The sequence below is a fragment of the Pogoniulus pusillus genome, unplaced genomic scaffold (genome assembly GCF_015220805.1).
Source record: "Pogoniulus pusillus isolate bPogPus1 unplaced genomic scaffold, bPogPus1.pri scaffold_72_arrow_ctg1, whole genome shotgun sequence".
Taxonomy (NCBI): domain Eukaryota; kingdom Metazoa; phylum Chordata; class Aves; order Piciformes; family Lybiidae; genus Pogoniulus; species Pogoniulus pusillus.
Window position 1 is genome coordinate 82,122 of NW_026974719.1, and position 17,167 is coordinate 99,288.

Sequence of the window (17,167 nt, forward strand, 5' to 3'; positions counted from 1 at the left end):
CGGCGCCCTGTTGGCGGTACCCGGCGTCCGCAGCACGGGGCAAGATGGCGGCGTGCGCGCAGCGGGGCGGCCTGGCCGGGGCCCTCCTCGCCGGTACCCTGCTCACCTTCGCCCGCCTGCCGAACGCCCTCGGGCAGGCGGCGGAAGACGCGGCGGCACCAGCTGCGCCGCACCGTCGCTTTGAGTACAAATACAGCTTCAAGGGGCCGCACCTGGTGCAAGCGGACGGGACGGTGCCGTTCTGGGTTCATACGGGCAGTAAGTGCCGGGCGGCGGGGTCGGCGGAGTGCGAGCGGGGCCGTGCAGGCAGCTGCGAGGGGCTCCGCAGCGGGCAAGTTCTCGCTATTTTAGGAGGTGGTGCGAGGAGGAGCCGCCACAGGCTGTCGCCGGGACTGAGTGCACGGTGGAGACAGAATCATTGAATCGTTACTGTGATTCTGACATAGACCACGGAGTCCAACCATCGACTAGCACCACCACCGCCACTAAACCGTGTCCCCAAGTGCCATGTCTACGCGTTTTTTGAACACCTCCAGGGACGGCGACTCCACCTCCCTGGGCTGCCTGTTGCCATGCCCGAGCGCTCCTTCAGTAAAGAATTTTTGCCCAAGATCAAATCTGAACCTCTCTTGGCTCAGCTTGAGGCCATAAGGACAGGGGGCGGCAGGACCTGTCAGCCTCGGTTGGGTTCCGGGGGGCTATCAAGGCATCGGGGAACTTGAGCCCCCGCCTCTCTCCATCGTCTCCCGAGCCTTCAAGCCTCCCTCGGCAGAGTTTAGCCGCGGGCAGAGGCAGACCGACCCTGCAGTCAGCGCCGTGGGTACCCCCCTGCGCTACCGCTCCCCTCCCGAGGAATTCCTTGTTGCCCTAAAGGGACAGAGCAGACACCGTGATAGCGGTAAAAACGCCAGCAAATCCTCCTCCACTTTCCTTGGCATCAGGTTGGAAGTTACTTGCCTGCGGTAGCTCCGTTGCTAAGGCTGACGAGACCTGGTGAAGTGATGATGTGTCACTGCCGGTCAAAATGAAAGTCGGAGTGCTGGACCCCAGACAAGCGGCGGACACTTATGTTCCTAGGCATCCATACGCTGAGAGCTCGGGACGAAGTCTGTCTTGGCACATAGAACCTTAGTGCAAGTTTCTGCAACTGTGTCCTCTGCATCACGGGTTGAGGGTTGATGGTGCTTAGGCACCTCATCTTCCCTACTGGGTTTACTGCGCATTAGGTCTTGCCTTACTGTGAGCCTCTCTGCAGTAGCTACTACTGTAGGTTGACTTTGTGACCGTCTCCAGTTCATGTTAATTCACAAGTGCTAACTTTTCCCTCTTATTTGACATTATGCTACAGGTGGCACAAAGGAGGCTGTCTTTAGATGAGCTTTTTAAAGCAGATAATCACAAATACTATTTAATACAAGTGAATTCGTCTCTCTCTAAATGCAAGACTATTTTAAACTATTAAGCAGAAAATTAGAGTGTCCTTTTAAAATGCAGAACAGAAATCTGTTCATGAGAAGTCATAGGATACAGCAGAAAGCTTAACTTTGTTTCTGTGTTGGGGCTTTTTAAACACTGATTTAATGCTTACCTTAACAGCAAGGCCAGCGTTCTGCTAAGCTGTACACTGCAGTCACAAATGGAAGGCAATTAAATCTTTCCATAAAGCAGTAGTGAGGTTCTTGAAAGTAAAGACTGGAGGGGGTCAGAGACAGCTGGGTTCCACACATTCCCCACCCCTCCACCCAAGTGCTTGAATGCCCCCCTAATGTATTTTGAAAGCTCCTCTCTATCTGAGGAGAGCAGAGAGTACTTGTTAATTGAGCGCTTCAGCACTCCCAGAGCTTTCACACATTCCCTGTCGGTTCCTTCCCTCTCTAGACGCCATACCCAGCGCAGACCAGATCCGTATAACGACATCTCTGAAAAGCCAAAGAGGGTCAGTGTGGACAAAAAACAAGTCGATATTTGAGTACTGGGAGGTGGAAGTGACGTTTCGAGTTACCGGAAGAGGCCGCATTGGAGCTGATGGATTGGTATCCAGACTCTGATTTAACTGGAAAATAGATATGCTGTAAAAAAGTGGCTCCTGACTCACAGTTCTTATTTTCTGTAACAGGCAATATGGTTTACAGAAGAGCAAGGCTTAGAAGGTCCTGTCTTTGGGGCAGCTGATAAATGGAATGGTGTTGGAATTTTCTTTGATTCCTTTGACAATGATGGAAAGGTTAGTCAGAGGCAAACTCTTCTAGCGAAGAGTCTAAAGTGATTTCCTGCCTGTTTTCACACACATACCTTTGTGGAAAAAAAATAGCATTTCATACTGTAAAATTCTCCTACTCTTCCTCCCTTTCACCCTAAAGGAATAAGTTAAAATGACCAAGGATCCCTTACAGGATTTTTACTGGAGGCTTTCACACTTTTCAAGCTTAAGAGATGAAGCATAGCAAATCATGAGTGTCCCTGAACATTGATTCATGCATTAAGTTTGGAGGGAAAATATCATGCATATGTGTACAAGCTGAAACTTGGAACGTTCTTGTACAGTTTGAAGTGTTGATAGAGCTAAAGATGGGTGTTTTGGGAGAAGTACATTCATCTATGTTTAGCTCATATCTGAGCTGAACTACAGCAGTTCTGCTATCACCCAGTGACCCCTCCCCAGCAGAGAAGGAGGATGAGGAAAAGGAGAAAAGACCCACAGGCTGAAGTAAAAACCAGCTTGAATGAAATAGCCAAATTAATATCAATGTCAGCACAAGATACATATAATTATACTCACCCCAGAAAAAGTGCAGCAGTCACAATATTCAGGACAGCAGCCCACAGGAGAGGAGCGAGGAGGAGCTCTAGCAGGAACCTGCCCTCTCTGCAAACTCCCTCTTTTATACAGAGTATGATGCTCATGGAACGAGCTGCATCTGTAGCCAACTCCAGTCAGCTGTCCTGGCTGCCTCAGCTGCTAACAGCCCACAGTCCATGGCTGGCCTGTGATTGTGTCCAGCAAACCCAGGACAACACTGTATGAAAAGCATCATACTCTGGAAACACAATTTTCTGTGTGTTCAGAGATGCTTTTTTTATTGGAACAAATCTGCCTTGAGTAGTTCAGCAGCAAAAATTCTGGAGCAGATGGAGGTGGCAGTTGCTATTCCAAAGCAGCCTCCAAGTCTAATTACCTCAGAGCACAGCAAACAAAAGCATCCAATACTTGGAGTTGATGGGCAGTCCATTTTCTGCTGGGGGTCATGTCTGGATGCAAGCACATGTAACCACTTGAAAGAAGTAGAGAATCAGCTTTAACATCGGCATCACCAGCAGGGTGTTTAGTTGGCAGTACCAGATGAACTCTTTCTGGATGATACCTTATTGGGATGAGGAAACAGCCCCACAATCTGTTAGGAACAAATTTATTGCAGCCAATGCCAGTATAATCTGGGACAAGATGTCTGAAAATGCTGAAGGTGGAAGGGAGATGAACTCCCAAATCCAGTGCTGCTGTGAAAACTGGAGTTCACTTCATAAAATGTGAAGGCAACTGGAGTAGTCCTGCACACCTATTCTGGCATTAGCATTTTAGCTTGCTCTTATCCTCTAGCAATGTAAATAACTAGAGATGTATTCAGTGGCCTTTGTTTAGCCTCTGACAGATAGCTCCTGAGGTTTTTGTAGTCACTGTACAAGGTCATGTATGTAATCCTGAGGTACAGATAGAAGAAAACATGTCTGTCTGTAATGTAATGACTTCAGGTACTTTGTTGCAGAAAGGCTATCAATGATGTTACTTGTGTTTCACTTTATTCCCTTTGTTTGCTCTTTCTTCTTCTAGAAAAACAATCCTGGAGTGATTGTTGTAGGCAACAATGGAAAACTTCTGTATGACCATCAGAAGTAAGTGTATTTTCAGAGCCAGTGAGGAATATTGGCTTTTGAACGAGGATTTATTGCATGAAACTCTGAACAGCATTAGAAATGTTTATTTCATGTGAAACTTTGTTGTTGCCTTTACATTTGAGCTTTTCTGTATGTCAGAACACTGTTTTGGCAGTAACAGCACAGAAGCTGAATATTTACGTGGCATGTGTCCCTTGGGGTGTGCGAACTAGAGTGGAGGTACAGACTTCTTACCTCTTCATCACTTACCAGGGTCTCACATGCAGCTAACAGAAGTGACTAACTGAAAGCTAATTGCCTGTTACTAAATTAATTGATTTAAATTTCATTTCTGATTGTTGTCAGTAGCACAATTCACATCTTTTTGGAGTCTCTGAAAAGAGAGGTGTCTGGCTTAGCTGGCACAGTCCAGACTGTAGGTTGTTTCCATCTCAGTTCATAGGTGCAGGAATGTATCTTAGAAGCAAACAGATCTCCCCATTTACTGCACTCTGTCTGTCGTGTCTGTTGCGTAAAAACATCTTTGCCTTAGCTGATAAATTGTAAGATCCAGTTTCATTCAAGTTGTCTTCCTGCACAGTGATGGCTCCACACAAGCACTGGCATCCTGTCAGAGGGACTTCCGCAACAAGCCCTATCCTGTCAGAGTGAAGATCACCTACTACCAGAAAACACTGACCGTGAGTACTCCAGGAGCGCGTTGTTACTGACGTTCTTCAGCTCTCTAAGCGTGACACTAGGTACACGATTTGTGAACCCAGGGACTCCGTGTGCTTCACACCATCGTCTTGAAAATGCTGAGCTTAGTTGAGAAGTTGGAAGGAGGTGCAGTATGTTGAAAGCTGGACAAGTTCTTTTAGCCACATGAGTGCGTCTGTGGTTTTGTAACCTGACTTGGCAGGTGCTGCTGCTTTCTCCTCTTGTTACTTGGAAGTCAGTTGTGCTCGTGCACTCGCATGTGCTCAGAGCCTTCTGACTTGCCTGCAGAAGCATCTCCAAAGCCTCAGCTTCTCCTCAGCTTCCAAGTGGTTGAGTAGCTCCTATTTGAGCAGTATTTCTCAAGCTGATCTGAGAGCTGTACAGGGCTCGTTAACCGATGAGGTTCTTGAAAGGTGACTAAAAAAAGCCACTCTTTGACAGTGGATAGAAATTCACTACTTGACGCACCCCTGCTCCAAGAAAGAGTAGAGCTTGGAAGACTGGAGAAAACAGAAAACCACTGGCATAAGGAAGTCTTCAAGACTTAAACACTATTCGGGTGACTGTGAATTGGCTTCTGATTTCTTCTGGAAAAAGGCTGTTCATAGCTATTAACCGCAGTAATAGCTTTTGTAGTAAAAGTTTGTCTAAAAGTAAACATGTGTGCACCTAAAAGAGGGTGAACCTTGCACTGTGTTGTAATGGTAAAAGCTCTCTCTTACTGTGGAGTGAAAAGTGCATGTCAGGCCCAGAGCTGCTGTCTTTTTGACCGTGACTATAAACTGACAAAGCAATTAACACAAAGAGATTGATGTGGTAAAAATTGTGTTTATCCTTCAGGTATTAATTAACAATGGCTTTACTCCGGATAAAGAAGACTATGAGTTTTGTGCCAAAGTGGAAGATATGTCGTTGCCATCACAGGGATACTTTGGAATATCTGCAGCAACAGGGGGCCTTGCAGGTAGCACATGTTCAAAACTGAGGCAAACAGTGTGGGGACTTGCAGGGCTCACAAGTGACGGGGGTTTACTGCTGATGTTGGCCATTACGCCAATTTTTGACCATGATGATGTGGTTGATCTACTTCCATTTCCAAACTGCTGACACTGGAACATGTCCAGACAAGGGCCACGAGGACGATCAGAGGGCTGGAGCACCTCTCCTATTGAAACAGACTAATAGAGTTGGGGTTGTTGAGTCTGGAGAAGAGAGGGCTCCAAGGAGACCTTATTGTGGCCTTCGAGTATCAGAAAAGGGCCTACAAAAATGCTGGGGAGGGTCATTTTAGAGTGTCAGGTGGTGACAGGACTGGGGGGGCATGGAGAAAAACTAGAAGTGGGTAGTTTCAGACTGGATGTTAGGAAGAAGTTCTTCAGCATGAGGGTGGCAAGACTCTGGCACAGGTTGCCCAGGGAGGTGGTGGAAGCCTCATCCCTGGAGGTCTTTAAGGCCAGGATGGGTGTGGCTCTGAGCAGCCTGATGTAGTGCGAGTGTCCCTGCCCATGGCAGGGGGGGCTGGAGCTAGGTGATCCTTGGAGCCTTTCCAGCCCTGACAACTCTGTGATTCTATTATATGCTTAGGCCTTTTCCTGGCCAGAGCAGAGGGACTTTCAGTTTGTCCCAATCAAGATGTGCAGTCTCCTTCCCTGCCGCAGGAACTCTTGGGAGGATACTGCTACCTGAAGAGCCTTTGCAAGTGTAGGGTTGACTTGGGAAGTAGGAGGCCCTGTAGCATTCAGCAGTTGCAGCTGACTGTTTTTTTGGTTTGTTGAATACAGACGATCATGATGTCCTGTCTTTCCTGACCTTCCAGCTGACTGAGCCCGGGAAGGAAGCAGTAAGCATCTTTGTGCATCATTTGTAAACTACATTATGGTGTATGCTTTGTATGTAGCACAAGGTTATGGTATTTCCTCATAAGTCATGCTTAGCATTTCTGTTCCAGGATTTTGGCACGTAGCTGTGCTGTTACCTGTTCAATTAAACTAATTAAAAATTAAACTAATACTATAATGGATTTTAATTGACATTTCCAAGACCAGAATTCTTAAAGCAACACTAAATCACCCAAAATCTTGATACTAAATCAAAACATGCAGAGAAAAACTAAAATGTACACTGTGGTGGGAAAGCAGACAAATGATCTGTTCTTGCTTTCAACTTCCCATACCTCTAGAACAGTTCTGTACTAAACAGCACCTATGCTTGTGAGACTCAGATTGCTTTTTAATCACAGAAAGTACATCTCTGCCAGGAAACATCTGGGGGTCTCCATAGGAAGTCTGATTTCTCTCTTCAACTTAATAGAGTAATATCGTCAACAAGTTGTGTTATGTCTTCCAATCTGAAATCCAAGCAGTCTTGCTGGAGAATAAGTTATTTAGGCGCAGTGGAGTCCATGAAAAATATCTAATATCTCCTCTCCTCTCCTCCTCCTTTGATAATGTTTTCAAGCCAACAACAGGTGCAGAAATTCCTCAAAAAGATAAAGAGAAGTATCAAGAAGAGTTTGAGCACTTTCAACAAGAACTGGATAAGAAGAAAGAAGAATTTCAAAAGGAACATCCTGATGTGCAAGGACAGCCAGGCAAGTTATTGCAGCCATTTTTCACTTGTCAAGGACAACTTTTGCTTTTCTGGGGTATTCAGAACTAAGGCCTAATCTCAGAAAGCTCCTAACTAATGTTACTTTATTTAAGAATCTATGGTTTCTCCTTTGTATTTTCTGAAATACAAAGTCACTTTTGTCGTGCCTGCATGCTTTTTTGAGAACTGGGCAACAAATAATTTGTTTATTTGAAAACTGGGAGTCAGGCTGCTTCTTACTTCTGTCTGGATTGAGTTAGCAGTATTGGAACTCACACATAGCAAGATGGTGCTTCAGGCACCTAGACCTGAAATTTCGGGTTGCCATCTTTTTCTGCACAGTGATAAGTTTTGACTGTTGTAAAGGTTCTACACCAGTTTATCTTCATCTGTGTTTTTTAAATACTGCCCAGCCTTCCATTGGTAAGAAATAATAATCTTTTTGCCAGAGTCTTTTGGAATTACTGATGCTGCTGAAGCCGCGGAGGAACTCTCTGAGAACATGCAGTCGCTTGTCAATTACAGGCTGTTAAAAAGCAGCTCTTAAGGCCTGCAAATCTCTTCTGAAAGTTGGTGATACAATGCCAGCTTATGCAAAGGTAGCTGCCTCCTAATAATGGCAGCATCCTGTTTCCGTTTGATGTGGCACATTACCCAAGTACTGAAACAGGAACTCCAAGACAGAGTCTGGGTTTGAGTATGTGGAATCCACGTGAGGGTGTGAATGTCTCTGTTTGGTTGTTCTGATCCCACTCGGGCATTCTTTTCCATGGCAACAGTGATACATAAGCACAGAATACATCAGATTACGGGAAAAGGTACACGCCTGCGGGACCTTGCAGGCTGCAGGGAGGAGGATGCAGTGCAGCTCCAAATCAGAGGAGTGCAGATGATTACAAACTGCCTGTGCTCTTGTTCTGTCAGCGGATGAGCTTTTTGAAACCGTCAGTGATCGCGAACTGCGGCAAATCTTTGAGGGGCAGAATCGAATCCACCTGGAAATAAAACAGCTGAACAGGCAACTGGACATGATTCTGGATGAGCAGCGGAAATACGTCTCTGCAGTCACAGAAGAGATTGCTAAAAGAGGAGCTGGGGTTCCAGGCCAACAAGGACAGGCAAGTGAAAAAAATGTGTCACGCTCAATGGCTCAGCTTGATTTGCTTTTTCCAAGACCACGTTGATCCTTTTCTCACCCCTACTCTCCACTGCCAGGTTTCCCAGCAGGAGTTTGAGACAGTTGTGAAAACTCAAGAAGAGGTCATTAGACAAGTAACTGAAATAAGGTAAATGCTTTCTAAATATTAAGGCTGAGTTTTGAATTTCATATTGTTTGTTTTCCAGCTTTTAAATCCTATTTATTATTTCAGTAGGAGAATACTGACAAACTCAACATTTCTATTGTGCTGGTTCCTTAGTGATGAAATGAAAATGATTCTGCACGTAAGAGAAGTTGTTGAGAATTACTGATTATTCTTCTAATTGCTCTTTTCTGGGTATTTTAAAAGTAGTTTGATTGTTTCTTCAATGTAGAATCATGGAATGGTAAAAACTGGAAGGGACCTCAAAAGATCATCCAGTCCAACTCCCCTGCATTTAGCAGGGGCATCCTCAACTAGATCAGGCTGTCGAGCCTCACCTTGGGATGGGGTCCAACCACCTCCCTGAGCACCCTGTTCCAGTATCCTCATAGTAAGAACTTGTTCCCCACATCCAATCTAAATCTGCTCTGCTCTAGTTTGAAGCCAGTGTCCCTTGTCCCATCACTGCAGGCCTTTGCAGACAGTCTCTCTGCAACTTTCTTGTGGTCCCCTTCAGGTACTGGCAGGCTGCTATTAGGTGTCCCTGGAACCTTCTCTTCTCCAGGCTAAACACTGTACAGCTCCCTCAGCTTGTCCTCATAGTAGAGCTGCTCCAACCCCCTGATCATTTCCATGGCCCTTCTCTGAACCTGCTCCATCAGGTCTGTGTCCTGCCTGTATTGAGGGCTCGGGAGCTGGGCACAGTGCTCCCCACCAGGTCTCCCCAGAGTAAAGTTGCAGAATCACCCCTCTGGATCTGCTGGCGATGCATCTCAGAGGCACGTGTTATCTTTGGAGCTTTTCCCTAGCTGTGCTGCAATTGTCTAAACCTCATACATTGATCACTCCACAGTGTTAAGTATTTTTTTACATCACAAAAAGTATTTGCTGTTTTATTATGTCAAGTCTCTCAGAATTCCAGGCTTTGGATAGGCCTTAGTTTGGTTTTTTTTTTTAATTTTTCTTTTTTCCTGTATTTTCTGTTGTAAGTGAATCTTTTTTATCAGTAGGAGTAGGGCTTGGCCTTAAGAGAGCACTGCAGTTCGAAACAAGGGCTGTGTCTGGAAATACTCCCTTGGCCTGAAATTCTTAAAATAAGGGGGCAAGAAGTGCAGTTTCCTTTTCCAACCACATCACTGAGTTAGGTAAAAATCTTACCTTGAAGGTGTTATACTGCTGAAATGGATGAGAGAGAATTCCTGCCTTTGACAGGGACAGGGATGTTTGTATGCCGCTTCCAAGGTGCGCTTCAATTTCTGTCTTTAGCAGCAATGGCTTTAAGCTGGTTTAACTCTTCACCTATAGTACTTAAAAACATTCCTTCCCTTGGACTTAAAACAAGAGGAAAAGCGATTCCCGCAGTTGTGGGGTTTCCCAGTATTAGCTTGAGGGCAGCTCTGGTTATTTACCTAAGTAGGTCAGGTTTTTGTGGAGTGAAGATTAGAGCGCTGCCATTTTTGCACTTGTTCTTCCACGAGAGCTTTTATGTTAATATTCTTGCCAAATCTTTATACCTCGCAAGCAAATTAGATTTTCTTGTTATCACTGGCAGTCTGCCCTTCTAGGGACTGCTTACTAGGTATGGGTTTGCATAACATCATCTTAATATTTTTCTTAGATTAAAGAACTGCTTTATTTATAGACAGACACGAACAGCCCTCTGGGCATCCCGGAGGAAAAGGACTTAACTGTCTAAAGCCATTTTCTCGTCAAGATTTGTGGATTTCTTAATCATCTGATTACAGAGGAATCTTGCATGTTCATACAATAGAAACCATCAGCATGGTATTGTTCAGGCAAAAGAAAATGTAAATTACACTTGAGAAAGACCACGGCCGCTTAAGGAGGTTGTTTTGCTTTTAGCCAACAGCAGATCGGCCTGGGGGGAAGGTGCCTGTGCAGACCTCTGTCAACTACGCAGAGATCGGTGATATTGGGAGGGAGTGGAACAAAACGAGCATCACTTTCGTGCGAGATCAAACAGGGAGGTGCGTGTGGACAGGCAGGATTACTACCAGCGGGTACCAAGCAGCAGCCATAGGGTGCATGGATCTGCATTTAAGAGAAAAAAAAAAATCTTCCAGTGCAGAACTTGTTTCTCTCATAGGTGGTTATAGCACTGATTCAGAGTACAGGAAAAGAATAGGCTCTGCAGAAGTCCAGGGCTAACTCCACCTCGCCTAGAGAACATTGTGGTATCCAGAGCAACCACAGGTATTGCTGTGGAAGGTGATTGATCTTCTAATCCATGCTGGAAGTGGGATTGAGCTTTTACAAAGGTGACAGCACAAAGTGACTTCATGGATCTTTTCCTTACTGGAAGTGAAAAAGGGGGGCTTTTCCCCACGTGGGAAGTATGCAGAATACTTGGAGCTGATTTCAGTCCAAATGGGATTTTCAAGAGTACCTGGTAGTCTTCAGCTTGAAGCCTGCCACTGATCTATCATTTAAGAAGGGCTGTAATTACTGACTGCATCTCTTAAGGTGCTGTGCCTGCAGCACAGTGTCATTGTGCAGATAAATTTAGTGCATGGCTTTGACTTCATATGGAGCTGGTCAAGTAGTTTAAACATGCTGCGTGGTTCTTACAAGGCAGCAAACACTGCTGTGACACTAGCACGTCTGTGCTTGCTGTCTAAGCCTCTAGAGACTTGTCACTGTGCCTTTGAGCAGGACGTGCACTACTAGTTTTTTCTCCTTCTTTGGGGGCTTTTATGTTGTTGAGTTTTAGTGGCATGCAGAGCAGCTATTGCAGAGTTTTGTCTTCATGAAGACTCTCTGTAAACGTGGACATTTCAATGCTTTGCTTGGGGCTTTCACATTTCAAATGGTGATGCAATTCTGTGTCACACAAACACCATCATATGCTGTGGCCAGGTTTCTAAATTAATAGTATTCAATCCAGATTTTGTGGTTTGTTCCTGTGTGTAAAAGTTAAAACTGACAGTGCCCAGAGTCAAGATGAATGGGGACTTGGGCAGCCTGGTCTACTGAAAGAACAATGTCCCTGCCTGTGGCAGAGGGGCCGGGCCAGGTGGTCTTTAAAGGTCCCTTCCAATCCAAACCATTCTATGATACATTGCTGACCACTGTACACAGGTAACTTGAAGGCACTGAAGTGCTCAGCTGAACCGAATGTAAAGTTTTAAGTAAATTAAAAAGAAATCCGAAGATGTAGATCCTGATTGTTTGTTCGGTCAATAACAAAGAGATTAACATCCACATGATAAACATTTTATCTGTAGAATAATCCTCTTTGCAACTGGAAAGAAACATCAAAGTAGGGGGAAATTATATAAACATATTGATTAGAGATTAAGGGTTTTTCTCTCATTGACTAGTTTACCTCAAACAAAATTAGTTACAAATCCATAAAAAGTTGAGACTCCAATTTGATTTGTTGTAAAAGCGGAAAGAATTCACAGGAAGACACTGGCAGGTATTATGACAATACATGGGGAAAATGAGTTTCTCATATAAATGATAATCATGAAACAAGGATGTATCTAAATCTTTTCTTATCCCTAAAGCCGCCTCTTTATTCTTATTTCTTACATGACTGGGTTTATTTCTCTATTTTTCAAACAGCTTTTGGTTTTCTTCAAAGATTGCATTAAACTCTGCTTATCCTAAAGCCTTGGCAAGAGCCTCAGATAAAACTCTTGTTTTAGACTTCATCAGCCAGGCAAAGCAGATGTCTAGCCACATCTTGTTTTCAGTGTGCTCATAGGAGGTGGTGCACTGCACACATTCAAACTGAGTACAGAACCAAGCATTTTTTAATATAATTGTTTGATTAAGGAATTATTTCTCAATAGGTATTCTTGGAAGCTAGAAAAAGGCTTTTCTGCCTTTGGGGGCAACTATGTATTTCAAACTAATTTGGACTCAAAACTGCTGTTCTTCACTGAAAGCTGTTTTGTCATTGTCTCATTTCAGAAATTCCATGGCTGATACTCTGAGGTTGATCAGTGGAGCTCAACATCCTGGCTCTGCTGCAGGAGTCTATGAAACAACTCAGCACTTCAATGACATCAAAGAACACCTTCATGTAGTAAAAAGGGACATTGAGCATTTAGTACAACAAAATATGGTAATTTATGTGCTGGAAGTGTAACACTTCTTTATTTGTCTGTTAGTGAAAAGCTAGGATGAGCCAGCATGCAATTTATGGAGCAATTAATCCTTCATTAAGCTGCTTCACTAAAACTGCACTGCCTTGACCTAACTGCATGATCTGTGTCTTGATGAGAAGTTTTGCACAAAGAGCGTGATTTTTAGTCTAATTTCCTGTGGAAAGAAGGTCAAGCAATTAGGTTTCTGGGTGCTTTTTTGTGTTTGCCTCCCTGCTTCACAGCTCTATACAGATGAGATTCTCTATTACTTCTGCACAAAGAGGAGAGCTTTAATCAGAGGAAGCTCAGGCAGGCTGCGCTTTAGGGCTCTAAGTGTGAAAGATGACTGCATTCACATTCAGGAGCACCTTAGTCTAGCCTAGGTAGCAATTAAGCTGAATTAGCTAGTGAGCCCACTAAAGGTTCTTTATTTCAGAGTGGATTTATCAAAGATTTCTTCTTTTCCCTCAAATTAACATCAGTCAGTTTAGCTGAGAAACAAAAAAGTGAGTAAGGGAAGACAAGCAAAGGAAGGTTCTGATTTTCTCAAGTAGTGCCATTTCCACTTGTGTGGCTGCAAAGACCTTGTTCCGTTTCCTGCCCTAACAGTCATTTGGTGGCAGATCTTGTTTGCTTTTTCCCCTCAAATACTGCTTTTCTTGGTTTTTCAGCCATCTAACGAGAAACCAAAGTGCCCAGACCTGCCGCCCTTCCCATCGTGCTTATCTACCACACACTTCATCATATTTGTAGCGGTGCAAACAGTGGTGTTCATTGGTTACATCATGTATAGGTAAGTATGGTCTAGTTTGAAGGCAGCAAGACAGATGATTTTACACTGCATTTGCAGTAGTATGATTATGTTAATCTTCTTTAAACCAAGCAATCATTCAGAGACCTTGGGAGGTCTGTAGTTAGACCTTCTGCTCAAAGCAGGATCAACACTGAAATCAGACCAGGTTCCTTAGTGTTTAGACTGGTCAGGTCTTCAAAATCTCTAAGAATATAGAATTGACTGGCTGCAGACCTCACTGCAAATGTTTAGTCATAATGGACTTAGTCTTTTTCTTGTCTCCGCTCCACAGTATCTAGTGGCAACCTGCCCTGTAGCAGTTTGACTGTTGTGTGCTTTCTATATTGAAACTGTTCCTGCCTCTTCACTTGAAGCCACCTTTTGTCCAGGATGACCAAACCAAGTTCCCTCCCTCTCTCCTCTTGAAGCTCATGCTGCAGCTCTTGACTCCCATTCCTGCGGTCCTCTGCTGGACTGACTTCTTTTTTATGCCTTTTTAACTGTAGCATCTGCATGTGGTTGATCCATGAAGAAAATACGTTCTGTGCCAGAGGGAAAAGGAAATCAATGTCATGTAAACTCTTGCACTGCTTAGTTGCATGTGTTTCATTTTCTGTGATGATCCTCAGGCCAATCAGATACTGAGAAGCTTGCTTCAGATGTTCTTTCAGTTTCTGGCTCCTGTCCAACATGTTGCTTCCTTCTGTGTCTGGTAGAAATTTGAGCTATAGTGATGTTACCAGTGACTTTGTAAACAGAAAAGCTCAAACTCTGTTTCTGTGATACCACAGATATTTCATTTCCCTAAGTCTCTGCTGACAAGGAATGCAATCTCCTAATCCCCAAATTCTGAATATTTTAAACTTAACTAGTTTTATATAAATACTTGATGAACTCTCTTCTGCTTTTTCTTTCAGAAGTCAACAAGAAGCAGCAGCCAAAAAGTTCTTTTGATGACCTATTCCTTTTGTGTGTACGTAACAGCAGTATGTATGCACAGCAAATCATACATTTCAGTACGCGAGGGAAATTTTAGTGGTTTATCGAGTTCAATACTGAAAATTGTTGAATTTTGTTACACAAAATGAGTTCTCATTTACACTGTTAAAAACAAACTGGGTGGCAGCAGAGCAAATGATACATTGGGGAAGACCTGACCCTATCTAGGTCTATGTTTTCATCCAACTTTCTCAAATACTGGAAGGCAAATGCCATTTTCCTCCTCTTTTGTTAAGGTTTCAGAAGAGGAAATGCAAACACCAGGTGTGGTGCTTGTTCACGAGAACTGCAGGTGGATGGTTTGTGTGGAAAGCTTTGCCACTAAGTGTCCTGGCATACAAGTTGAAAAAAGCAGACAAAAGAATCCAATCAGAACACCAAACCCCAGACAACTCTTCTTCTCTATTGGTTGGATTTAACAGCTTCAGACTTAAGAGTTAATTCTAACCTCTCACGAAATACGGATTTCAGCACTCTGTCACCTGTGGACACGAAGACAGGCCTTTAACAGGCTAACTGGCAATACCCGATGTGCAAGACAAACCGTAGAGAACAAGCAAAGCCCTAACTCCTTATTTTGGGGGTTGGTTTTAGGCTGTGAGGGAAACCACAAAGAATTAATTTCTTCAAGTATATTGCAGGATTGATGTCGTTTATGTAATTTCAAAACTGTCTGTAATTTTGTTTGGAGATTTGTGGAACATTGTCGGCAAAGGTGTCACTGCTTTACACCTCTTCACACCCCACTGTATTAAGGGTTTGGTTAGTGTATGAATGTGTTCACTTTTGTAAAGCTGTCTTGTTATCAAATACAGATGGCTTGATTTCAATCTTGACATGGCAAGTATTCTGAACTACAGGTTTTGAGTGAGTGTCAACCCATTTCTTCACCGGCTGTTGCTTCAGACACGGTTGTTAGTCCTGCAGCTGCTGTAGAACCAGTACTGTGTGTGTCAAGTCTCGCTTCAATATCAGAAGCATAAGACTGAACAGGGGTATTTTTCCATAATGCTTGTCAGGTGAACATTTGCTTCAGGACAAAAGCAAAGCAGATAGCCCAAATTAGGAATGTGAAATTAATTAATTTTACCTTGTTTACATATCTGTGGTAACTTTGTCCTCGAGTTGTTTGCGTGTAGAGTTAGAATGGGGTGGGATGGTTTAATATTCAGCAGTGCACAAATGCATCAGGATAGTTCACTTGGATTACTAGTCTGTCCAAATCTAGAGAAACTCTGGAATCTACTCTGCCACTACTACATTCCTACAGTCTGCTCTCCGAGTGTAACACGTGCTGCCAAATTTGCTGTAATGCAGAACACTTCAGTATTGTGCCTGTCAGTTTGGAGAAATGATAGATCTATGCAATGTATTTTAGTACTTAAAGTAGGGTCCAAAAAGTGGATCTGTGCTATACCCATAAAACAACACTACTTACAGACCTATTTACAGAGCTGCAGTATGTGATACACTGTCAGTGGTATAGATTTATAAATTAATTACTAAATTTGAGAAGATTTTGCTGTACTAATGGGAGAAGCTGCTGCCTCAAGCTGATCTTGCTGGATAAATGTGATCAACGCATGAAAAAACATTTAAATAAGCCAGAATAAAACAGGAGTTCATCCGTTCAGTTCCTTCAACACCAGCAAATATTTACAGGTGCCTTGAGTCTAAGCTGTTAGAACCCTGACTTCTAAATTCATCCGTTTTCCAAAATCATTCTGAGCATGTACAGTGTTGTTCCTCTCAGCTGCAAGCCTTCCTGCAGCGCCTAAGCAGAACTGTCACGTGGCAGGCTTTGCAAAACCCTTCCTAAACCAAGGCTAGCAGTCGTATTTTGGTAAGTGAATGCATCTGTCTGGCACAATGAGGAACAGCTCAATAGAATCAGCTAGAAGCCTGTGGGGTTTGTTGCTGTGAATTCAGTCAGCCAACACTTGGTTTTAAAGGCAGAGCAGTCCATGCCTTTGCATCTTTTGTTAGAAAGGGCAAGGCTAGGGACAGTGTTTAGGAGAAGATTACAATTGTATCTTCCTGGGAACCTCAGCTCATGTGTTGTTGCTGCTAATAGAGCTGACATCTTCTGTGTGCAGCCAGGAAACTTTGGTATTAGAGAGCAGAAGGTCTAAACTGTAACATCCAAAAAGTGGTAACTTTGCTTCATGCTTCATTTCACAGTCATCTCTCCTTGGACCTTCCATAACTGCCTCATCACTCACTGGATCAAAGGAAAGCTCCCAATTGCCCAGCTCAACTTTTGTCCTGTATGTTGCTGAAGTACTAGCAACAAATTTGGAATTGAAAGAGTATTTGTCAGTGTAGCCTCCTGTTATGGCTGGCTACAAGAAGTTTCTTTCAACACTGATAGTGTGTTTGATACTTGTCAAGGAAGCTTTCAGGACTAGAAGACAATGCCTTGGAGTTTGACAATATGGGGAAGAACAAGTCTAATAATAGTATTTGAAGTGTGAATAAGTAGTAAATATTTGGCAGTGACGAGAATCATGTACTGGTCAGGGTCTATTACAGTCACAACCCAACTCTTTCAACAGTAAAGTTCACAATATGGTTTGTAAATTCCTGTCTGCAGAAAATCTGACACTTAGAGATGCATCAATTACTGAAACAGTGAAGATTGTCTACTGTTGGGGGGTTTTAATTCAAGCAGCTGACATTTTCCTGTGTTTATTTCTGACTAATGTAAATTGATTCCTGGAGTTAAGAGATGACCTTATTTGAATAAAGATGCATATTTTTAGTAAGCTTTTCTTTTAATT

General features: G+C 43.5%; 1 protein-coding gene and 1 long non-coding RNA gene across 4 annotated transcripts in view; one reads left to right on the top strand and one right to left on the bottom strand.

Annotated features, from left to right (window-relative positions):
• Positions 1-17,152, top strand: LMAN1 (lectin, mannose binding 1). 3 transcript variants are annotated; one of them, XM_064141798.1, is made up of 14 exons: positions 1-258; positions 1,879-2,033; positions 2,117-2,224; positions 3,827-3,888; positions 4,472-4,571; positions 5,431-5,554; positions 6,372-6,430; positions 7,048-7,180; positions 8,104-8,297; positions 8,395-8,465; positions 12,420-12,573; positions 13,267-13,388; positions 14,306-14,374; positions 14,624-17,152. In XM_064141798.1, exons 1-13 carry the CDS (start codon positions 45-47, stop codon positions 14,340-14,342), a joined length of 1,533 nt encoding a protein of 510 aa, XP_063997868.1. In that variant the 5' UTR covers positions 1-44; the 3' UTR covers positions 14,343-14,374; positions 14,624-17,152. The 3 variants fall into 3 exon arrangements, with proteins under 3 accessions (XP_063997868.1, XP_063997869.1, XP_063997867.1); XM_064141799.1 differs by having other exon boundaries at positions 14,306-14,361; XM_064141797.1 differs by having other exon boundaries at positions 14,306-17,152.
• Positions 10,000-17,167, bottom strand: part of LOC135174524 (uncharacterized) — a 16,484-nt gene continuing 9,316 nt past the window's right edge. Inside the window, exon 3 of the long non-coding RNA XR_010301952.1 lies at positions 10,000-13,930. This is a non-coding gene — a long non-coding RNA (uncharacterized LOC135174524). The remainder of the gene's footprint in view (positions 13,931-17,167) is intronic.

Excerpts from the sequence above, each read along its gene's own strand:
- LMAN1 (XM_064141797.1), top strand. The coding sequence starts at position 45 with ATGGCGGCGTGCGCGCAGCGGGGCGGCCTGGCCGGGGCCCTCCTCGCC. Across the intron at positions 259-1,878 it reads GTTCTGGGTTCATACGGGCA|ACGCCATACCCAGCGCAGAC; the intron begins GTAAGTGCCGGG and ends TTCCCTCTCTAG. Across the intron at positions 5,555-6,371 it reads AGCAACAGGGGGCCTTGCAG|ACGATCATGATGTCCTGTCT; the intron begins GTAGCACATGTT and ends TGTTGAATACAG.